Here is a 17904-nt window from a genome sequence, read left to right on the forward strand (position 1 = left end):
AAAACTATTCTTCTGCCTGCTCTACTATAAAGGAACAGAGAACTGTTTACAAAGATCGAGCCTTACAGCTTTGGTCCCTTTGAGTTTCTAGTCTTTTCTTTTGAATACTAGAAGTGTAAAGCAGTCTGTATCATTCAAATAATCTAATTTTCCAATCCACCTTCATTAACATTGCTGGCTGAAGCCAATTACAAATGCCTTAAGGCTTACAGCCTCATAAGCATAACGTGACAGGTCAAATTTTATTGTTTGCTCCATCCATCATTACTGACACTATAATTCAAAGTACACAAGGCACAGTCTACTCACTGCTGCTTCTTTCTCCCTGTGCACCTGCTGTAATTTTAATGTAGAAATTTATTAATAAAGTACATTGTCTTCTGTCATTCAGTGCTGGCTTCTTCCATGCATGTGAAAAGAAAAAGCCCCAAGTTATGCTTTTCTTCTAGCAGCATCTAATGTTTCCTCCTTTGGGGTAACATACCCAAAGGAAGTCATTGCTGGTGATGCATTTCATCAACAAATAGATCTAATGTAATGGGTAATGAGAATTAAAAAAACAAACAAACAAACAAGAAAACCCAACCCAACCCCAAAACAATTTAGCCACAGAACCACCAACACAAGGGAAAAAAACCCCAGAAAACCAAAACAACTCACTTTTGGAGTGATCTAGAGAACAAACCAAGATGTCCATTTACTGTGTAAAACATGGTTGATAGGCCTACATCTTCCAGCCTAAAGAAGGGCACATAACTCCATTTTTCAAGACACTAATGAGATGCAGTCTCATTTAAGTCAGCAAGACTTCAGCACATATATTTAAAACCACTCCCTAGAAAAAGGTTGTTTTTCTGAGTTTTTAGAATACTGAGCAGCCAACAGCGGGACTGTTACATATTCAGACTTCTAATTATTGGCAGTAGTTACCTGGGTGCCTAGATAAAAACACTGCCTTCAACACTGTAGAAGCTTGTAAATGGAAGAAGAAAAATCAGTGACATTTTAAGCATTATTTCATCTCTCCAGAAAAAATGTACGTGGGCAAATCAGAAAGGCATAGGGAGCAAACATTTCCTTTTTGTGAGTTGGGCGGTGAGTTGCCCTTCTTCAGCATTGGGCTTAGTTATGTAAAAAGTCAGTCCTACACACACTTTAAAAAAATGAAACCTCCACAAACACCAAAAGCAGAATGAAGTACAAATCTAAATTGTTTTAGCATGCTACAAATTGCCAAAAGAAAATCCCAAAATATTAACTGTTGTTTCTCAATACCTTGGCAAAGACTATTTTAGACATGTATGACTCACCCCACCCCCACCCCTCGCACCATCCTCTACTCCTCCCCCTTCATAGTGTCATTGGGAGTAATCTGGTAGCAATTGATATGTAAACAGGAGGAGACGCATTATCATATGACACGTCTAATTGCTAAGTGTCCTAGAGACTCTCGATGGGTAAACATGGAATGACTATCTCCAACTCAAGGAAGATACATTTAAATGAATTCTATCAACTGAGTTCTAGTCAAATTAAATGAACAAAATAATTATTAAAAAGGCATACACCACCCCCACCACACCCCCATGCTCAACAATATACTCCTTTTGACTTGTTTAGAGGTTATTACCCCATAGGAGCGCTGGTGAAACTCAACCACCACCATCCCCACCACAAAAGCCTGCACTTCGGCAGGACCAAAGAGACGAGCTCTTCCAGTTGCTTCACAGACCTGTACAAGTATTATCAGAGCCATTTGGGAAAACTGGCTTGTAAAGAATTTAAGGGAGTTGGATGTGTGAGAAGCAATCTGATACTGCCCGAAACTTCATTGCTTCCTCTCCCTCAATGATGGTGCGCATTAGTTGGAAATCTGAAGGTTATTTTATTCTGCACAGGTTCTTACGCTGCATTTCCCAGCATGGTATTTATACATCCTACTGCAGATATTGAGACGGCTGTATTTTTTTTAAGAGAGTATAGAGCAGTGCTTTCTCTATACTCAAGTTACCAAAATAATACGAAGAATGAAATACTGCTTGCAGCAGCACACCTAATAGAGACATTTTACCACAACTGCCCCCAGATTCTGTGGGCTTAACTTGATAATTAAAATATTCAATGCTGACAATCCTTAACTATGGTAAAATAACAGATTCAGGAATTAAAGAAAAAGATACAGATTTAGAAACTGACAAAATACGTTAATCGCAAAGAACCCAGTCTGTGCAAAGCCAAATTGTTTCGGACTGAGCAATGTTAGAATATGGAGAAACCAACTAAAAATATCCTTTCCCTGCTAGGCAAGGTTGGAGAGAGGAGATAAATATTGTCATACCCCAATTAGACCAACTTGCTTAACCCACGGTTGTTAAAACTTGGAGGTATAACTTCGGATACATTTTGCTTTCTGTCAGGACCCTTTGCTCACTGATCCCGGTAGAAATCAAAGTGTTAGGAATTTTGTCTCATCTTTCTTAAAAGAAAATATACTAAGAAAAAACAAAACCAGGCTGTGATCCATCTCTGCCTCCTGAACGCCTCCAGTATTTCTTTATGCAGGATACAAGAGATCAGCAGCCTTCAGCAGAAACACAGCAATCCCGTTCTCTTTCAAACACTGACCAGTGGCTTCAACAGAGTTTTAAGCAGACAGCTTCCCCCAAAACAATCGGTATCCTCTGTGTAAGAGGATTCTTCATGGGATTAAAAAGACTTTTTTTTTTTTTTTTCCCCCCACTGCAGAACTGCATTAAGGAAGGCTCCTGCTCCAAAGACTAAAGGGATAGCAACAAGCAGTCTCTGAAAGAGCATCATATCTTGCCACAGCAATTTCTCATTAATTCATAGAATCTCAAATGTGACAATATGACAAAGGAGCCTTTACCCTGTAAAAAACTGCCCAGAGCATTTGGGTTTTTTTCTCTACCTGTTGATTCACTGCAAAAGCCTCTGTGTTGCCTTTTCTCACAATTCACACTACAGCAGGTGAAAAATCTTGCTAACATGTATATATTCATGGGCTTTAGCTGGGAAGCTGTCACAGAAGTGGCCACAATGCACAGACCAGTGGTTATACAGGCCTAGTTTTTCCCCGATCAGATATAGAATTGGTAGAGGATTGTTTGGGATTTTGTATTTACGATCTGACACCACTGAAAAGCAAAAGCTTCTCCACTTCAGCATAAAACTAAATGGGATTTGAAGGGAAGCTCAGGAACTTGCTGAATTGCATGGTTATTTGAGCGCGGTTCAGAAGTTGTGTTTCCCAGCGCCCTCGGAGTTTAACAAAGTTTATCCCAACCCGGGGAAAGCACAGGTCTCTCTGTCCTGGGCTCTTTATGTGTGGCCAAAACACCTCTACAAGGCAGCACTGGAAAGAACGCAGGAGACAAAGCCTTTTCTCAATACTTTAGTTGACCAAAAGATAAATGTTGTCCTTTATACGTATACGCAAAACCACCCCTTAGACATAACTACGCCAAGGCACTGGGCATGGATTACAAAGCACACAAGATTTGAGATCTATCTTAGTTCTGATTCTCTGCTCATTCCTCGAGACCACACAGAAGGGGAAAAAAACCCCCAAAACCCCAAACAAACGTATGAACAGCAGGGCGTCTTTAGGACAGATAGCGCTTCATCAAGTAATATGGCTCAGCCGATGCTTCAGGCCAAACGCACCACGCAGCTGTGACAGGCACAGCACGGCGCCGCGGGCATTTGGCCTTCTGAGGGACAGAGTTTGTCACCTAGGACCTGACTACGCCATACCAGGTTCATATAGCTTTTGGATTGTAGGATTCGAGCCTCACTGGCCCAGAGTACAGGCTGAAGGAACATCAGCCTTGTCGGGAACACAGTAGCCCAATGGGCTGCAGTCAAATGAGCGATCTACAAAGGTCCTCGGCATCGGGCAGGTTCCAGTTCTCCCGCAGTCCTCTGGAGCTTCCCTGTTGTTATTTATGAGAAAGAAAAGCCTCGTGCCAGGTGTATTGTTACAGTTAGGACCCCCCCTGCAACAAAATGACATGAATAACGGAATAGGAATGAATCTTGAAAAACTCCTGCTGGGATAAGGAAGTAGTAATGATGCTGTAAAATATTTTTCCTGTAGAAAAACTCCATCAGAACAGTCATATCCCGTGAAAGCTACCAATTTCCACAAAAAGATATTTGAATACTCAATTAAAAAACCTGACCAGCTTGATCAGAAAACTCCAGGAATCCGAGCAGTGGTGTCTTACACATGACATCGGAGCTGTTATGTCTTACACAGACACATTTGGTTTACACAAACATCACACTGCCCCAACCCCTAAACCATGCATGCTTTTTGCATCGTGACTTCAGCGTAGCAATCCTGGTATTTTATTAAGGGACAGTCCAGCTCTTTCCACACCAGAAATGAGAAAAATGCAAATTGCCCAGCATCACAACATCAGTCTGTGAAAGAAACGGGTAATGTATGGGATCTGCCACATATAGGTCCGAGCCACGACAGACCGCGTCAGGCCTGAACGCTGCACCTAGAGCAGAGAGCTGAGCTCCTACATTAAAGAGAAGATGATGAAGAAAAAGAAAAGTTGGAGAGGAAACAATAATTTATTCTTGTACCTCCCACCAACAATCTTCAAACTTTGTGAGGGAGCAGATGCATAAGGATGACAATTTTCTTATCCATACATTTCTTTAACCATATCCTACCTTTTCTTACTCTTCCTGTCTTCTCCCTCTCCCTTTTCCTTAATTTTCCCTTACAAAACCAAACCAAAGTTAGAAGTTAACACGGAATTTAATTCAACTGTGCATCTGAGGCCAGGCCAGGCCTTAACACTTGCTAAACCTCTGCTGAGCATCTTGTTTTCCATCAGGAAAGGCTGAGTCACCTGTTAGACAAAGCACGGAGAGGGAAAGGGGTGCAAAGGCGCAGCTGGGCAACCGCACCCCACACCTAGAGGACAGGTAATCCACCCAACAGCTGCATTATGAAAAGCCAAACCATGTTGCACTAATTACTCAGCACTTGGACACTTTAACAAATATTAGTTAATTGTGCTTCTCAATACAGTCTCCTAATTAAACATAGCAGCCTTGCCATTGCACACATTTAACTAATAGTGTCTCTTTATTTTGGTCATTATTTTTCTCTCCTGTTTCAAGATTGTTGGAAAATCATTTCTCTGGTACATCCCTCAATATCAAATTTGTTATCTAATGTTATAGCAACAGGAGGTGATTTTTCCATTTTCAAACAAAAAGAGACATGATCATGGACTTAATTAGTTTGTAATGATTTAATTAAAATTTGCAGAACAACAATGTACCTAATTAGAAGAATGATAATTATACCAATGTACCTTTCCATCTTTGAAGGGACCATTAGTCATTGAGGTGGTATGTTTTGTAATTTAAGATCATCCTTATTTTCATTTTCTGATTAGTTAAGTGCAGTCATCCTCATGTTCAGGTAATTGCTTTATTAACTAGTTTAATTAAACTTGCTGTAAAACTGACAGCTACAGAGTTATTCTTTTTAATGTGTTGATGACAAAAACATTAACTAATTACACAGCGCACTTTGCAGGGCTTACTTACCTTCTAAGCTTAATTCACTAGCACTTTCAGGAGCTTTGAAAACTCTGACTGCAATATACTATGGAAGTGCTTTAACACAAAGCACAATATGTCAGAGCATTAAATAGAGCTGTTATGCCCAAGAAACAGCAATTTCTCTTTTCAAAGTTTAGAATATAGGAGAGAGAGTACGCATTTAAAAACATTTGCATTTCAAGCAGTAACTAGAGACTCAGTGATATTTTTGGCAAATGTAAAGCCCATAGAGATCAAAGTTAACAGGAAAGGGCGATAAGAGTTTCTAAAGTTTCCGGAAATATAACAAAATTATGCAAGTTCAAAAAAACGCCTGGAACAATTGCTGGAAACAGGGTATGAGGACTGAGTTGATACAGGTCACATCTGTGTTCAAATCTTGTCACGCACAAACACTGAATTATTGGTGTGACTAAAGAATCCCATCGCTCAGAAGAAATCGTTTGTCACCACAGCCGAACACCTTCACCCCCTTCAACTTTAGCACTTCTGCAAAGCAAATGAAAAAACCCCGATCAGCAGTGGAGACAAGTTTTGAAGACAGTCCAGAAAAAGAACCAGAAAGGTTTAAAGTGTGAATGGTGGTAAGGTTTTTCAGGCAGTACAACTCCCACACACAAAGCTAAATCAACTTAAGATCCATCAAAGCACTCAGTACACTGTGTCTCCTATTGTGATAGTTTAGGTGACACATAAACCCCTTGTAGCACAGGATCTGGACATAGACTTCTCATAATTTTCAACATTTTCCTCTTCGGCTTTGTGTTGGAAATCAACACCTTTGAATATTTTCCAATGGAATTTGAAAGAGATAAAAAGATTCCTTTGACTAGCCCTCAATAAATCAGTTGAGAGGCTGAAGGCTTCTATGTATTTGGCAGAACTGAGAGACCAAGTTAAAAATCCTAAGCCTCCATCTAAACCGACCAGCAAGCTTAAATGTGGTGGTTTATGGTTTACTTTTTTTCTTTTTCTCCTATGACCCTTGTATTATGCAGTGCTTTGGGCTGGATCAATCTCCCCAATTTTATCATGAAATCTTGCCTCTAGGACTGCAATATCTTTCTTCATGAGGAAAAATCCATGAACTAAAAAATAAAGTTGGTTTTGAAGAAAAGTAATTCAGTTAAAAAAACTCCAGAAAGTCTGCTGCACTGACTTTCTGAGGATGCTTGGACCTGCTGTTAACGCATGATGTTTGCCTGAGTGAGGTCCATGATTCCGTTTCCCCCTTTTTCCACCCACAGTCCCAGTTACTGAGCATCACCAGAGACATTCAGGCATAACACCACACTGCAGTTACGGCCTTCAAGAATATGCCACATAGCTCATATTTCTGCTGGGCCAGTAACGTTTCCTCTGCTGCTCTGTAAAAGGCTGCCTTCAGAGAATACTAATCTCTTATAATCGAGGTGGATGGGCACAGTCAGTTCCCAGAATCACCAGCACTATAATTAACAGAAGCAAAATGCTTTCTTTCCAAATGCAGTCTCTGCAGAAAGCACTAGAACAAAGAGCGTAACAGTTTGAGGATTATCAAACAGTGCAAACCAGCAAGATGATAATGCTTTTGCTGTCTTGCCATAGAGCCTTTATGAGTGAAAGACTGTATTATCCAGTCAGGAATGACCAAGACATCATTTGAAAGAACAACAACTAAAAAATGCATTTTATATTACTTTCCTGCAACTGAAACCTTAAAAGATTTCTTGAAGTTTTCATAAAAAGAGAACAAATCAAAGTCCTCCGGATTCCTCAAGCTCTGCTAAACATCATTCCAGATCAAGTTCTGAAGTCTTCATTTTGCTTTAAGGTCTGAAACTGAACTTTGAAGGAGTAAAAACCTAAAAATCCCAAGCAATGATACAAGGAATACTCAGGACCTGCTAAGAAAGAAATTTCAACCCAAGCAAAGTTGAAATGGAAAAGGAATACTCTCCTTTCTTCAAGAGCAGTATGTCTGCTCCATTATCAGTTTGCCTTATCTAAAGATATGGATATTTCCACTTTTGCATAAGAATCACATATAGTCCAGCCCCTTGATCCCTCAGTCTAACACCCTGCCACGTGGAAGACCCTTAAAAGTAAGAAAGCTACAAACGAGTAAGAGTGAGCAAATTAGAAACAGAACAAATCAGTCCTGCTGGACCACACCAATCATCCCAGCTTCTGGCCACCACTGGCTTGGAGACTCAGTGTGCTGCAGGTTTGGCAGCTGCAGAGTTCCATGCTCCATGGACTGATATAAACCCCACTTGTATCTTTGACCTGCCCAACACTGTGCTGCAGTGAATGTCACAATTTTATTCTAAGCTGAAAAAAATAAAAACACTTTCTCTGTTTTGAAACCATTGCCTTATAATTAGGAAGTACAACATTCCTTTTCCAATTTTAGTCACGATGTCATGCAAAATCATGCTGTAGTGTTCTAGTTAATTTTGCCTCTCCTCGCAGGTTCCACACCTCTGACAGCCATCACTGCCCTTCTCTGAGCATCTCCTGGTTCTACCATGCCAGCCTTGAGACAGAGTGATGATAACCGAAGGCAATGAGAAGTCCAGGCATTTGCAGAGAAGTGTAATAATGTTTTGTACTTGTTCCCAAGTCCTTTTTAAACTTTATTTGCATTTTTGCATGGTGGTGATCATTACAATTTTTCTGAAACAGCCAAAAGTATTATGAGATCAAGTGGCTAAATGAGAGCCTGTGATGTGTACGTTTCATTATTTCCCATTAATGCAATTATTGTGGACTTACTGACACCCAAATTTCACCTGTATTTTATCAGTCAGTCATAATTTCTGTCATATCATTTCCTTCTCATTCATTCTCACCTCAGCTAACAGTTCAAAGCATGGAAAGTGCAACCTGTGGTACCAGCACTGCTGAGGGGTTGAATGGCCCCCGGCCACCAGTGCAACACTTTGACGCTGCTGTGCCAGGCCACCAACTGTAAGCTCAAACCCTGCCTCCTGCCCCCCCCCCCCCCCCCCCTCGCTGGCAGCAACCCCCAAAAATCAAACCGAGCCAGGACGGATCAAAACGCAGGTGTGTACGTGTCCACTGCCCATCTGCCTATGCGAGTGGATGGCCAATACACAATTTCAGAAGACTCTTTCCCCTCCTGAGATACAGCAGCTACTCTCCATCTTCTGTTTACAAGCTTAGCAAGAATCCTTTCAGTTGCCCAGCACATCATTACACGTTCACAAAGCAGCCGATGCGGAGCCAGATAGGAATACAGACAAATGCAAAGCAGCGTGGTATTTGCCCACACTCCAACGTTCACCTTTTTGCATTTTCACGGTCAATACTAGAACATGCCAGCACTGCAGTGCCAGCAATAATACTGGCCAAGAGCACAGCATAGGAAAGAAAATTACCAAAGCAAAGCTTTTATTTTAGTGACTTAACAGCAAGAAAAGAGGGATCACATTGCCTAGTGAAAATAATGGCAAATTTGAGGGGAGCAGTTGTATTCTGTTCATAAAAGATACCAGAAACCCACGACCATCACTGACCATAAAAATGTTATTTGTTAGGATGTTACAATACACCGTTTCATTTTAATGCTCTGCCTAAAGTATTTTCAGGTCATTTACCAACATTTGTCAGGAGGCAGGGGGAAAAATCAACAAAGCAGAGCTTTTAGAAGTTGTAGAGAGACAATGACATTCTACAGGTCAGCATAATAGCCCACGCACAGATTTACAGCGTACCGAGGAGTGAGAACACCAACAAGGACTGTGGTGGGTCGACCCTGGCTGGCTGCTGGGTGCCCACCCAGGGTGCTCCATCACCCCCCTCCTCAACCAGGCAGGGGAGAGCAAAGTTAATGAAAGGCTGGTGGGTCGAGTCAAGGACAGGGAGATCACTCAGCAATTACCATCACGGGCAAAATGGACTTGACTTGGGGAAAGAAAAGTTCAATTTATTGCCATTCAAATCAGAGCAGGGTAATGAGAACTAAAACTCAAAACTTAAACCAACCTTCCCCCCCCCCCCCAAGACTCAACTTCACTCTCAGTTTCTCCCCCTCTCCGCCAGGGCTGTGGTCAGTCCATCGCAGCTGTCCCAGCCACCCCAGCACCGCAGGAAGGGCTCCACAGCCCCACCATGAGCTGCCCCAGCGTGGGTCCCTCCCACGGGGTGCAGTCCTTCAGAACAGACTGCTCCAGCCTGGGTTTTCCATGGGGTCACAAGTCCTGCCAGCAAACCTGCCCCAGCAGGGGCTTCCCACAGGTCACAGCCTCCTTTGGGCACCCCCTGCTCTGGCGTGGGGTCCTCCCTGGGCTGCAGGCGGGGGTCTGCCCCACCACTAACTTCCCTGGGCTGAGGGTACAGCCTGCTTCTCTGGCTGCAATTTGTTGTGCAGATTTTGTTTCCCTTCTTAAATATGTTACCCCAGCGGTGCTACCACCATTGCTGATGGGCTCGGAGGTGGCCAGCAGCAGATCCAGCTGGAAGCCAGCTGACATTGGCTCTGTGGGACATGGAGGCAGGTTCTCACAGAAGCTGCCCCCTGCCCCTGTAGCGCCCTGCTACCCAAACCTTGCCATGCAAACCCAATACAACTGTATACAGCAAAGAACGACAGTATCGCTATAAGCATCTTCTCACTATTGCATAAAGATTAAGCAGACACGTATCCTCTCACCAGGACTGGGTATTACAGAAAGATTACCCATCAGCATGAGACTGGAAGAGCCTTCAATCAAAAAAACAAATTTAGAAAAAACAGCTACAAATGTGCCATGTGACAAGCAATCACTCCTGTCAAACAGTACTCAAGAAGCAATGAAACCCTGCTTTCCCCAGGCAGCGGTAGAGAACATGCACAAAATTTGTGGAAAAGAAGTTGCTGCTGGTGAGACACCAATAAGATGCTGTAATTTTCAATTGCTAGGACAGGAGCACAGTAATGAAGATGAGACAAAGTTACTTCAGAATGAATCTTTTTAAATTCTCCTTTAAAAAAGAAACCAAACCACTCACAGGCAACTTCTGAGAGGTATGCCTTTGATGGGCAAGCATGTCAGCTACAGGGTCGTTTACTGTCTTCATTAGAGCTGTCAAGCTCCTATCATAGTCACAATAGTTTGGTGAATTTATGACAGTGGCAGAATTTCTGGTGAAAACCATTTGGATCTTATGGTAAGAAATACAGAAGGTGGGGGAAAAAAAAAAGACTAACAGAGATGCAGGTAAGATGCACAGAAATGAACTCAATAGGATGACAGAATATGCAACGAAAACTATTTACTACAGATTATATACTCTCAAGAGTTCAGACAGAGAAAGTTGTTTTCAAAGCGAGCCCAATTTTAATCCTAAATACCAATGATAAATTACTGCATTACACACTCCTAGAGAGTATTAAAGAGTAGCTTGTTTAACATGCAATTTGGAGCCCTTTTTCTGCAGCCTATGTGTGCAAAGATGAGAAAGTGTCTGCTGATGTGCTCCTTTGGCCGTGCAAATCCTTCAGCCAGAACAGAAGAGGGGCTTGAATGAATTAGCCATGGCAGCATTTTAATATTTGTGTCCATTAATGGATGAATAATTAAAGCCACCCAGCTGAGAAGATAACGTAGCTGCAATATCATCATCACTGTTACATCACAGCAGACTTCCCCCCCCCCGAATCAATTTATTTCCCTGGATTCTGAGGGGGCTGTTTGGATTTTAAAGGGTAGTTTTACTGGCTGTCAAGCCTTACCTTGCCTACAGGAAAAGCAAACCTTAGGGGGGCTCCCTAAGCACAGCTTCCAGCACCTGAAGTGCTGTTTATGGAACATGGATCTGAGACATGGAAGGCTTTATTTGATAATGGGCATTTGGGCTGCTGAATGGCTGCGAAGCCAGTTTCTTTTATTGAGTCAAGCCCTAAGGTGATTTTCAATATAACAATGAGGCAATTTATCCCCACTGGGTTATGGGAATTTTTTTTTATGGTACCATATATGCTGCATCTGGCACACAAGCCTATTAAAACTGTGGTTTAAATGAATTGTAATATGTTATACATGCAGTCTGGGGAAAAAAAATAATAATAATAAAAAAAACTATCACAGAATGATGATACTGCCAAGTTATTTTACCATTTGGAGACCAAATCTTTATCCCAAAATCCTCATCTTAACAAGCCACTCTGATCAAATGAATTTTTTCTGTTGCATCATCAACACTGAAAGCGTTCTACTTCAATGGCAAGAATCAATCATTTACAGAAACATGAATCATGAAAGTCACAAGACTCCGATTTGTCATTCTGTTTTGTTGTTTGTCAGATATGGAAAAACCTACATTTATCAGCACTTTTTACACAAAAAAAATATTCCAAATCTAAATTAGACTGGAATTTAATACTGCTAATTAACGAACGCTATTTCATCTTCATACTGCAGCCTGAATGACTGCTACCGAGCGGATTTCAGGTCACAAGCAGAACCTACCTTGGTAGTGTATGTATGTCCATCAGATCCACAGACAGCGCTGGTGTGTGTCACGGGGCAGGGCTTGCATTTCACGATGTTAGCTGGTGCAGTCCAGTGCTTCTGGGCCAAGTTTCCTTTCTTTTGTCGAAGGCTGTAAAATAAGAAACGACAGGGTTTTTTCGAACATGTTTGTATAAAACAGAAGAACGAAAGCTTCATAAGGCAACACTGGGTTTTCAACAAGATTTAATTTAAAGCAAGTAAATTAATAGCTTCTAACAATGCTTCTATATTATGGCACATCACAGCAGGCAATCTAAAAAGTCATAAATTGGTAGGCAGCCCTAGATTTACAATCCTTGGCAGCTTCATTTGGATTTATAACTACAAATGACTTACACTTAAGGATACAGCATTTTGTTGAACTACACGGCACTCCTGGTGAAGCAGGCAAAGTAACGTAGCATCAGGTTATACTTAAGAGACACTTTCACCAGCCCTTCTCTCTTGAGAGTTGCCAAGTTACTGTTAAGGTAGGGACAATTTTAATACGAAATCCTTTGAAAAACATTGCATTTTATATTACGCTTATAAAAATGTATAAAAGTCACTGAACAATTTTGTCACGCTATGTGCGATGGTCACTCTCTGTGGGTCAGCTGCTGAACAGCTGTTATCCTCGGATCAATTCCAGTCCCCCTGGGAATGTTCTGAAGTGACAGAGAGCATCTCCGAATCTACAAATGCATTTGTACCACAGGAGTGACTGCAGTTGTCCTCAAGTCACGGACTACTCAATTATCGCACTTAAAATGTCTATGAAAAAGACAGCTGCTCCAAAAACTTACTGCAAAATATGTGCAATTGATTCCGATTAATAGCTCATTTTCCTGTCATAATGAACTACTTGACTGATAGGACATTAAGTAATTATCACCAGCCCACTGTTGTAAGCTGATTAAAAGTTTGCTTTGGAAACCACAAGCCAATGTTACAATGCAGATTCATTTTGGCCATGCGTCCTTGTCTTTCACTTGAAAGCATTTACAAAGGAAGGCAAGGCATCACATCAGCTTTGCTGGAGACTGTTAAGAAAAATAACTGCCATCTGTTTTTGTACCACCGTGAAAAAAGATATGATATAACAGTTCAGCTAGAAATACATTTCAATGTGCCACTGAATGACTTCATCACAGTTTTAGAAAAATATATACAGATATTTTTTAAAGCAATTTCACTACAGCTTGCAATTTGCTACACAATACTGACTCTGATGTAATGACACATTCAGCTGCTAAAATAATAAAGTAGTCTATTCTTTCATCTCAGTTCTAGTTTTCTTCAAGTCTAACCTTTGTCAGTGATGAACAGTACTATTAAGAAGCTTGCGTCCACAGAAGGAATCCAATCATGGTATCATAAACTATGAAAATAGAAGCCCAGTATTTAAGACTAAATTCCCTTGTTATTTTGAAGAAGTTTTCTTAATGCAGAGAGCAGCTTTCTCTTTCAGATGCGTTTTTCCTTGCAGAGTTACCATTATGCCAGATGCTAAATGCTGCAGATGGGTGGTTGCTTGGCTTCAAACCGCCAAACACAACTCCACAGATGTGCTCTCTCGCAAACCATTTATTTAAGTTTTCCAGAGTAAATGACTTTTCTGCAGCCCCCTTGCCTCCAACAATACTTTGTTACGATAATATAATTATTATCCTATTTTTCTCAAAGTGTTTTGATTCCTGGCATTTCTTTTGTCTTTTTAACTTGACAAGAAAATTTCCTTATTCGCTTTACTTATGCTCCCGCACTTCTAGAAACACACAAACTCAGTCAGACATATCTGGATACAGTATTGTAGATACTGATGAGCAGAGACTGGAGACAGATGTGAGAGGTTCTGTGCCTCTCCTTTGCAGGCTGAAGAACAGATCATGCGTGCTTTGTGCTTTTTTCCCTTTTCATAGACTTTGATTTCCACAATCTCAAAAGACAGACACTTCCCTATATGTAAAATTGTTGTGAAGAAATTTTAGGATTATAGAAAGACAGCTACGAAATGTTAAAACTTGAAGTGTATGATCTATGCCATCATCATCACAGCCATTAGCCACAGAGCATGCAGGATGGAGATGAGTGACTGAACTAATGAGCACCTCATCAAAATTAAATGTAGATTGAAGTTCTTAGCTAGAGTGATGCCTAACAAATCACAGGATCGTCAGGCTCCGAGTGGCAAGTACAAAATACACTGTACAGCATTTATGGACTAAACTACATTCAAGCATTTTACACTATAAGCTTAAAAGTCCATCGCAGACATGGTGCTCTGCACAGCCTTACACCCCCCATGCTCTTAATTTCATTAATCCTGCCTCGGTCCCTTTAAGATTCATATTGCAAAGCCAGTTTCTATTGGAAGATTCTTCCGGAGCTAATGATGTTTTCCACTCTCTCACCATCACTTTAAAAAAAAAATAAAAATTATCCATTTCAAGTCATTTCAGCAGCTCATCAAGCCTGGTAGCCCTTTCCCTCACTTTGTTGAGAACAGAAAAGCACATGCACAGCCTTGGGTCTGGAGCCACGTGCGGGAACTGGAGCCCCCCCCTTAGCTGGGAACCCAAGTGGTTTCTCCTGAGCGTGATTTGCAGCGTTTCACTTACAGATGCTGATGGAAACATTATTCTATTCCTCCCCCACATTCATCTTCAGGATCTTCTTTTGATAATAAGAGGAAATTAAATATCACTTTCTTTGAGACAATAAATAACAAGAAGTACTCGCATTGGAGTACATCTCCAAGCACTTTATTCTTTTAAAAAGAAGAATTTAGCACTTTTAGTAGCACTTCATGTGATGTGCATAACAAGGCAGAGGATTGCTGCAAGAAACCTGCAGCGATCCGAACACCTGCACGTGCGCAGGGCCGGCAGCGCGGTGCACAGCCATCCGGGGCGCAAGAAACAAGCTGGGCTTCAAAAATGAATATATTCAAGCTACAGTTTTGTCAGAAAAAACAGGGCAAAATGCCACCGTATTCAAAGCAAAAAAATATTTTTTGCCAGCTTGGCCAAGTAAGCAATAGCTAAAAGTTTTAACTGGATTCCCAGATTCCATACCCCACCAAAAATATAGGTAAGCACCTATTTCCTGGGGAGAACATCTGTTTTCCAAAAGTAAACATGCATTTTCCTGGAGTGATATTTTGAGAGGCTGGATAAAACTTTTGGAAGCTTTTCAATCCTAGAACCCCTAACAACACATCAAACATCCAAACAAACAAATTAAAATCTAGACGAGGGTATTGGCTGCCATAAGCAGCCAGCCAGCAAATCCCTTCTCAATGGAAGTGCACATTCACATACCCTGGAACATGTTTTGCTATGCTAATCATCTTGTTTTAGAATAAATAGATCAGGAGCAAGCCAGGCCAAAGCAAATTAGGCCTTCCCCCCCCCCCCCCCCCCCCCAACAATTTAACCAACTTTAAGGCTCAGAGTTGAAAGGGTCTACTACAGATCGATAGAAAATAACAACTGTGCAGAAAGAACAAACTAGAAACTCCCCACTGAGGTAAAAGTCTGCCACGTTTATCAGGACAAGAGGGCTGAGTACTTTCAATATTCCAAAAGCCAACAGACATGAATGTCTTGCTCAAGTATTAAGACTTACAGGCAAACCCTGCCTGCTTTTGCTTTTCAGACTGGTGAACCGACACCCCAAAAGGCGTAAGATTTAAGGAGTAGTTAAGTTCTGCGGGATTCAGCCTCTTACCATTTTAATGCATAAAGAAATTTCAGCGGTTTAAAACACTCCCACTTCAACGCAGGGAGAACATACACTGAGTCAACTTCATTACTCATTATGCAGACATACTACTTACCACATACTGTGAGAATACAGGGAGACTACAGCCGTTCTGCTCGCAGAGGAACGGGGAGGATGCTGCAGGGCTGCTGGATGCCATCAGCCAGCTGGACGAGAGGTGGTAGCCATGGCCGGGCACACTGCCTGCCCCCCTGCCCCCAGCACCTGCCCTCCCCCAGCACAGAGCTTTACTGGAACAGGACCTCAGGAGCTCCAGGAAAGCTGGCTCCACCCAAGGTTTTCACACCCCCAGGTGCACCCCGGTGAGAGCTGACGGGCGCAGCTGGCAGCCCCAGGGGTGGCAATCACCCAGCCCCTTCCCACCTGGCTGGTGGCTCGGGGCTGCTGCTGGCCCAGACACGGCCTGCCGGGGGGCCGGACCCTGCCTTTGTTCAGCACAAGGCCATCAAACTCAATGCCTCAAACAACACTTCACACACTGAGTCGCAGTTTCTCAAAACCACCCACAGCCTTAATTCCTGACCTGCTCTCCGAGCGGGTGATGCAGGCTGTGCTGTCAGGGATCTCTGCATCTTTGCTTATAACGATTCTCTCCAGCACAGCACAGAACAGCACATATGGAAACAACCTCTGGCAAAGGCGGAGGCCAAAATAAAGTCACTTTCACAAAGGTGATGTTTTGTTTATTTACATTTACAATTTGTTTCCATTTAATTTTAAATTTTACTCAGGTCCTAGAACTATGAATTCTTTCATTTTCAGTTGCCTTGAAATACTCTTGGAAAAATTGAAATTTTAAAGTCTTGTAAAGTAGCATTTTTAAAAGGGAATAATTTCTCTTTTAGTGTGAAACCTGGAGGGCATCGCCAAAGAGCATCACAACCACAATATAGGAAGTGAGAGTGGTTATGAAATGGATACACTTAAGTTTCACTCAATACTTAATTCCAAACTATTGCAGACAATTCATTTTCTTGCCATTTACTGAACTAATTGATAGATTTTAATTAATTTACTTATTGAGAAGACAATGATCTGTTAGCCTGCTCTGCAGCTGATTTCTCTTGTTGATGGAATCTCTAGGTGAAGCTGTGGTGAATATAGTACGATATGATTAGGTGGTCTATAAAGATATGAAATTAAAAATGGGACCTTGTAATTTGATATAGAACGTGCAAATTGAGAGTATCAATCAGTGTTCAATTTTGAGACAACAGCTTATCAGACAACATGGGCATACTGTATTTTAACAAGCTGTATAATATTGCCACATAAGCTAATGACTATAACTCAGGAAAACAATTGAAAAATTACAATATAATTTAAAATGGAAAATATATCAACTTTTTTTTGTTTCAATTAATATTTGTCTTATCACTGCAGACTAGAAACAGCCAAAATATCAACATATTCTATAAACAAGACCAATTCAGTGCTTTGATGTAGTTATATTTGATCGACCAAGTGCAAATTCAATTGAAGCTGTAAATGAACTTCAGTATTAGTAAAGATATAAGATGCACTAGAATTCAGAAGAAAATATACATTACTCCTCTTCAAGGCTAGTTATTCCCAAATGCACATACATTAAATCAGCAGATTAAGCTTTCATGGGTTTAGTGCAATTACAAATCAGGCTCCATTGGATACAAGTTGACAAGCTATTATTTTGAAACTCCTGCCAAAGTTTTGGGAGGAGGGAGCCAGTAAGTAGAAGTTCCTCTTTAGGACTTTGGAACCTATTTAGTAATTTTCTTGGACAAGAAAAAGACACTTCTTTACCCAGAGGAGTTTTTGTCAGATGGATTTTCAAAGGTCTGCTGCAAATAAACAGCAGGAAGTTTTCCAAAAAGACCCCAATATACAAGTTACACAGTTTCTTCTGACAGAAAGTGTCAGGGAAACAAAACAGAGAGATTGGTACTGTCTCCTCTCGTAGTCACTGTTTCGGTGACCTTACACAAGCATAGAATTTGGTTCAATACATGTTGCAAATTACTTGCAACTCTCACCTCTCTGTTTCTGC

General features: G+C 41.3%; 1 protein-coding gene across 1 annotated transcript in view; it reads right to left on the bottom strand.

Annotated features, from left to right (window-relative positions):
- SPOCK1 (SPARC (osteonectin), cwcv and kazal like domains proteoglycan 1) overlaps positions 1-17904 on the bottom strand; it is a 329306-nt gene that overhangs the window by 96896 nt on the left and 214506 nt on the right. Inside the window, exon 5 of the mRNA XM_080398501.1 lies at positions 12069-12201. Within this exon, the coding sequence (XP_080254627.1) occupies positions 12069-12201 (133 nt within the window). The remainder of the gene's footprint in view (positions 1-12068; positions 12202-17904) is intronic.

This window comes from Falco punctatus (genome assembly GCF_963210335.1).
Source record: "Falco punctatus genome assembly, chromosome: 8".
Taxonomy (NCBI): domain Eukaryota; kingdom Metazoa; phylum Chordata; class Aves; order Falconiformes; family Falconidae; genus Falco; species Falco punctatus.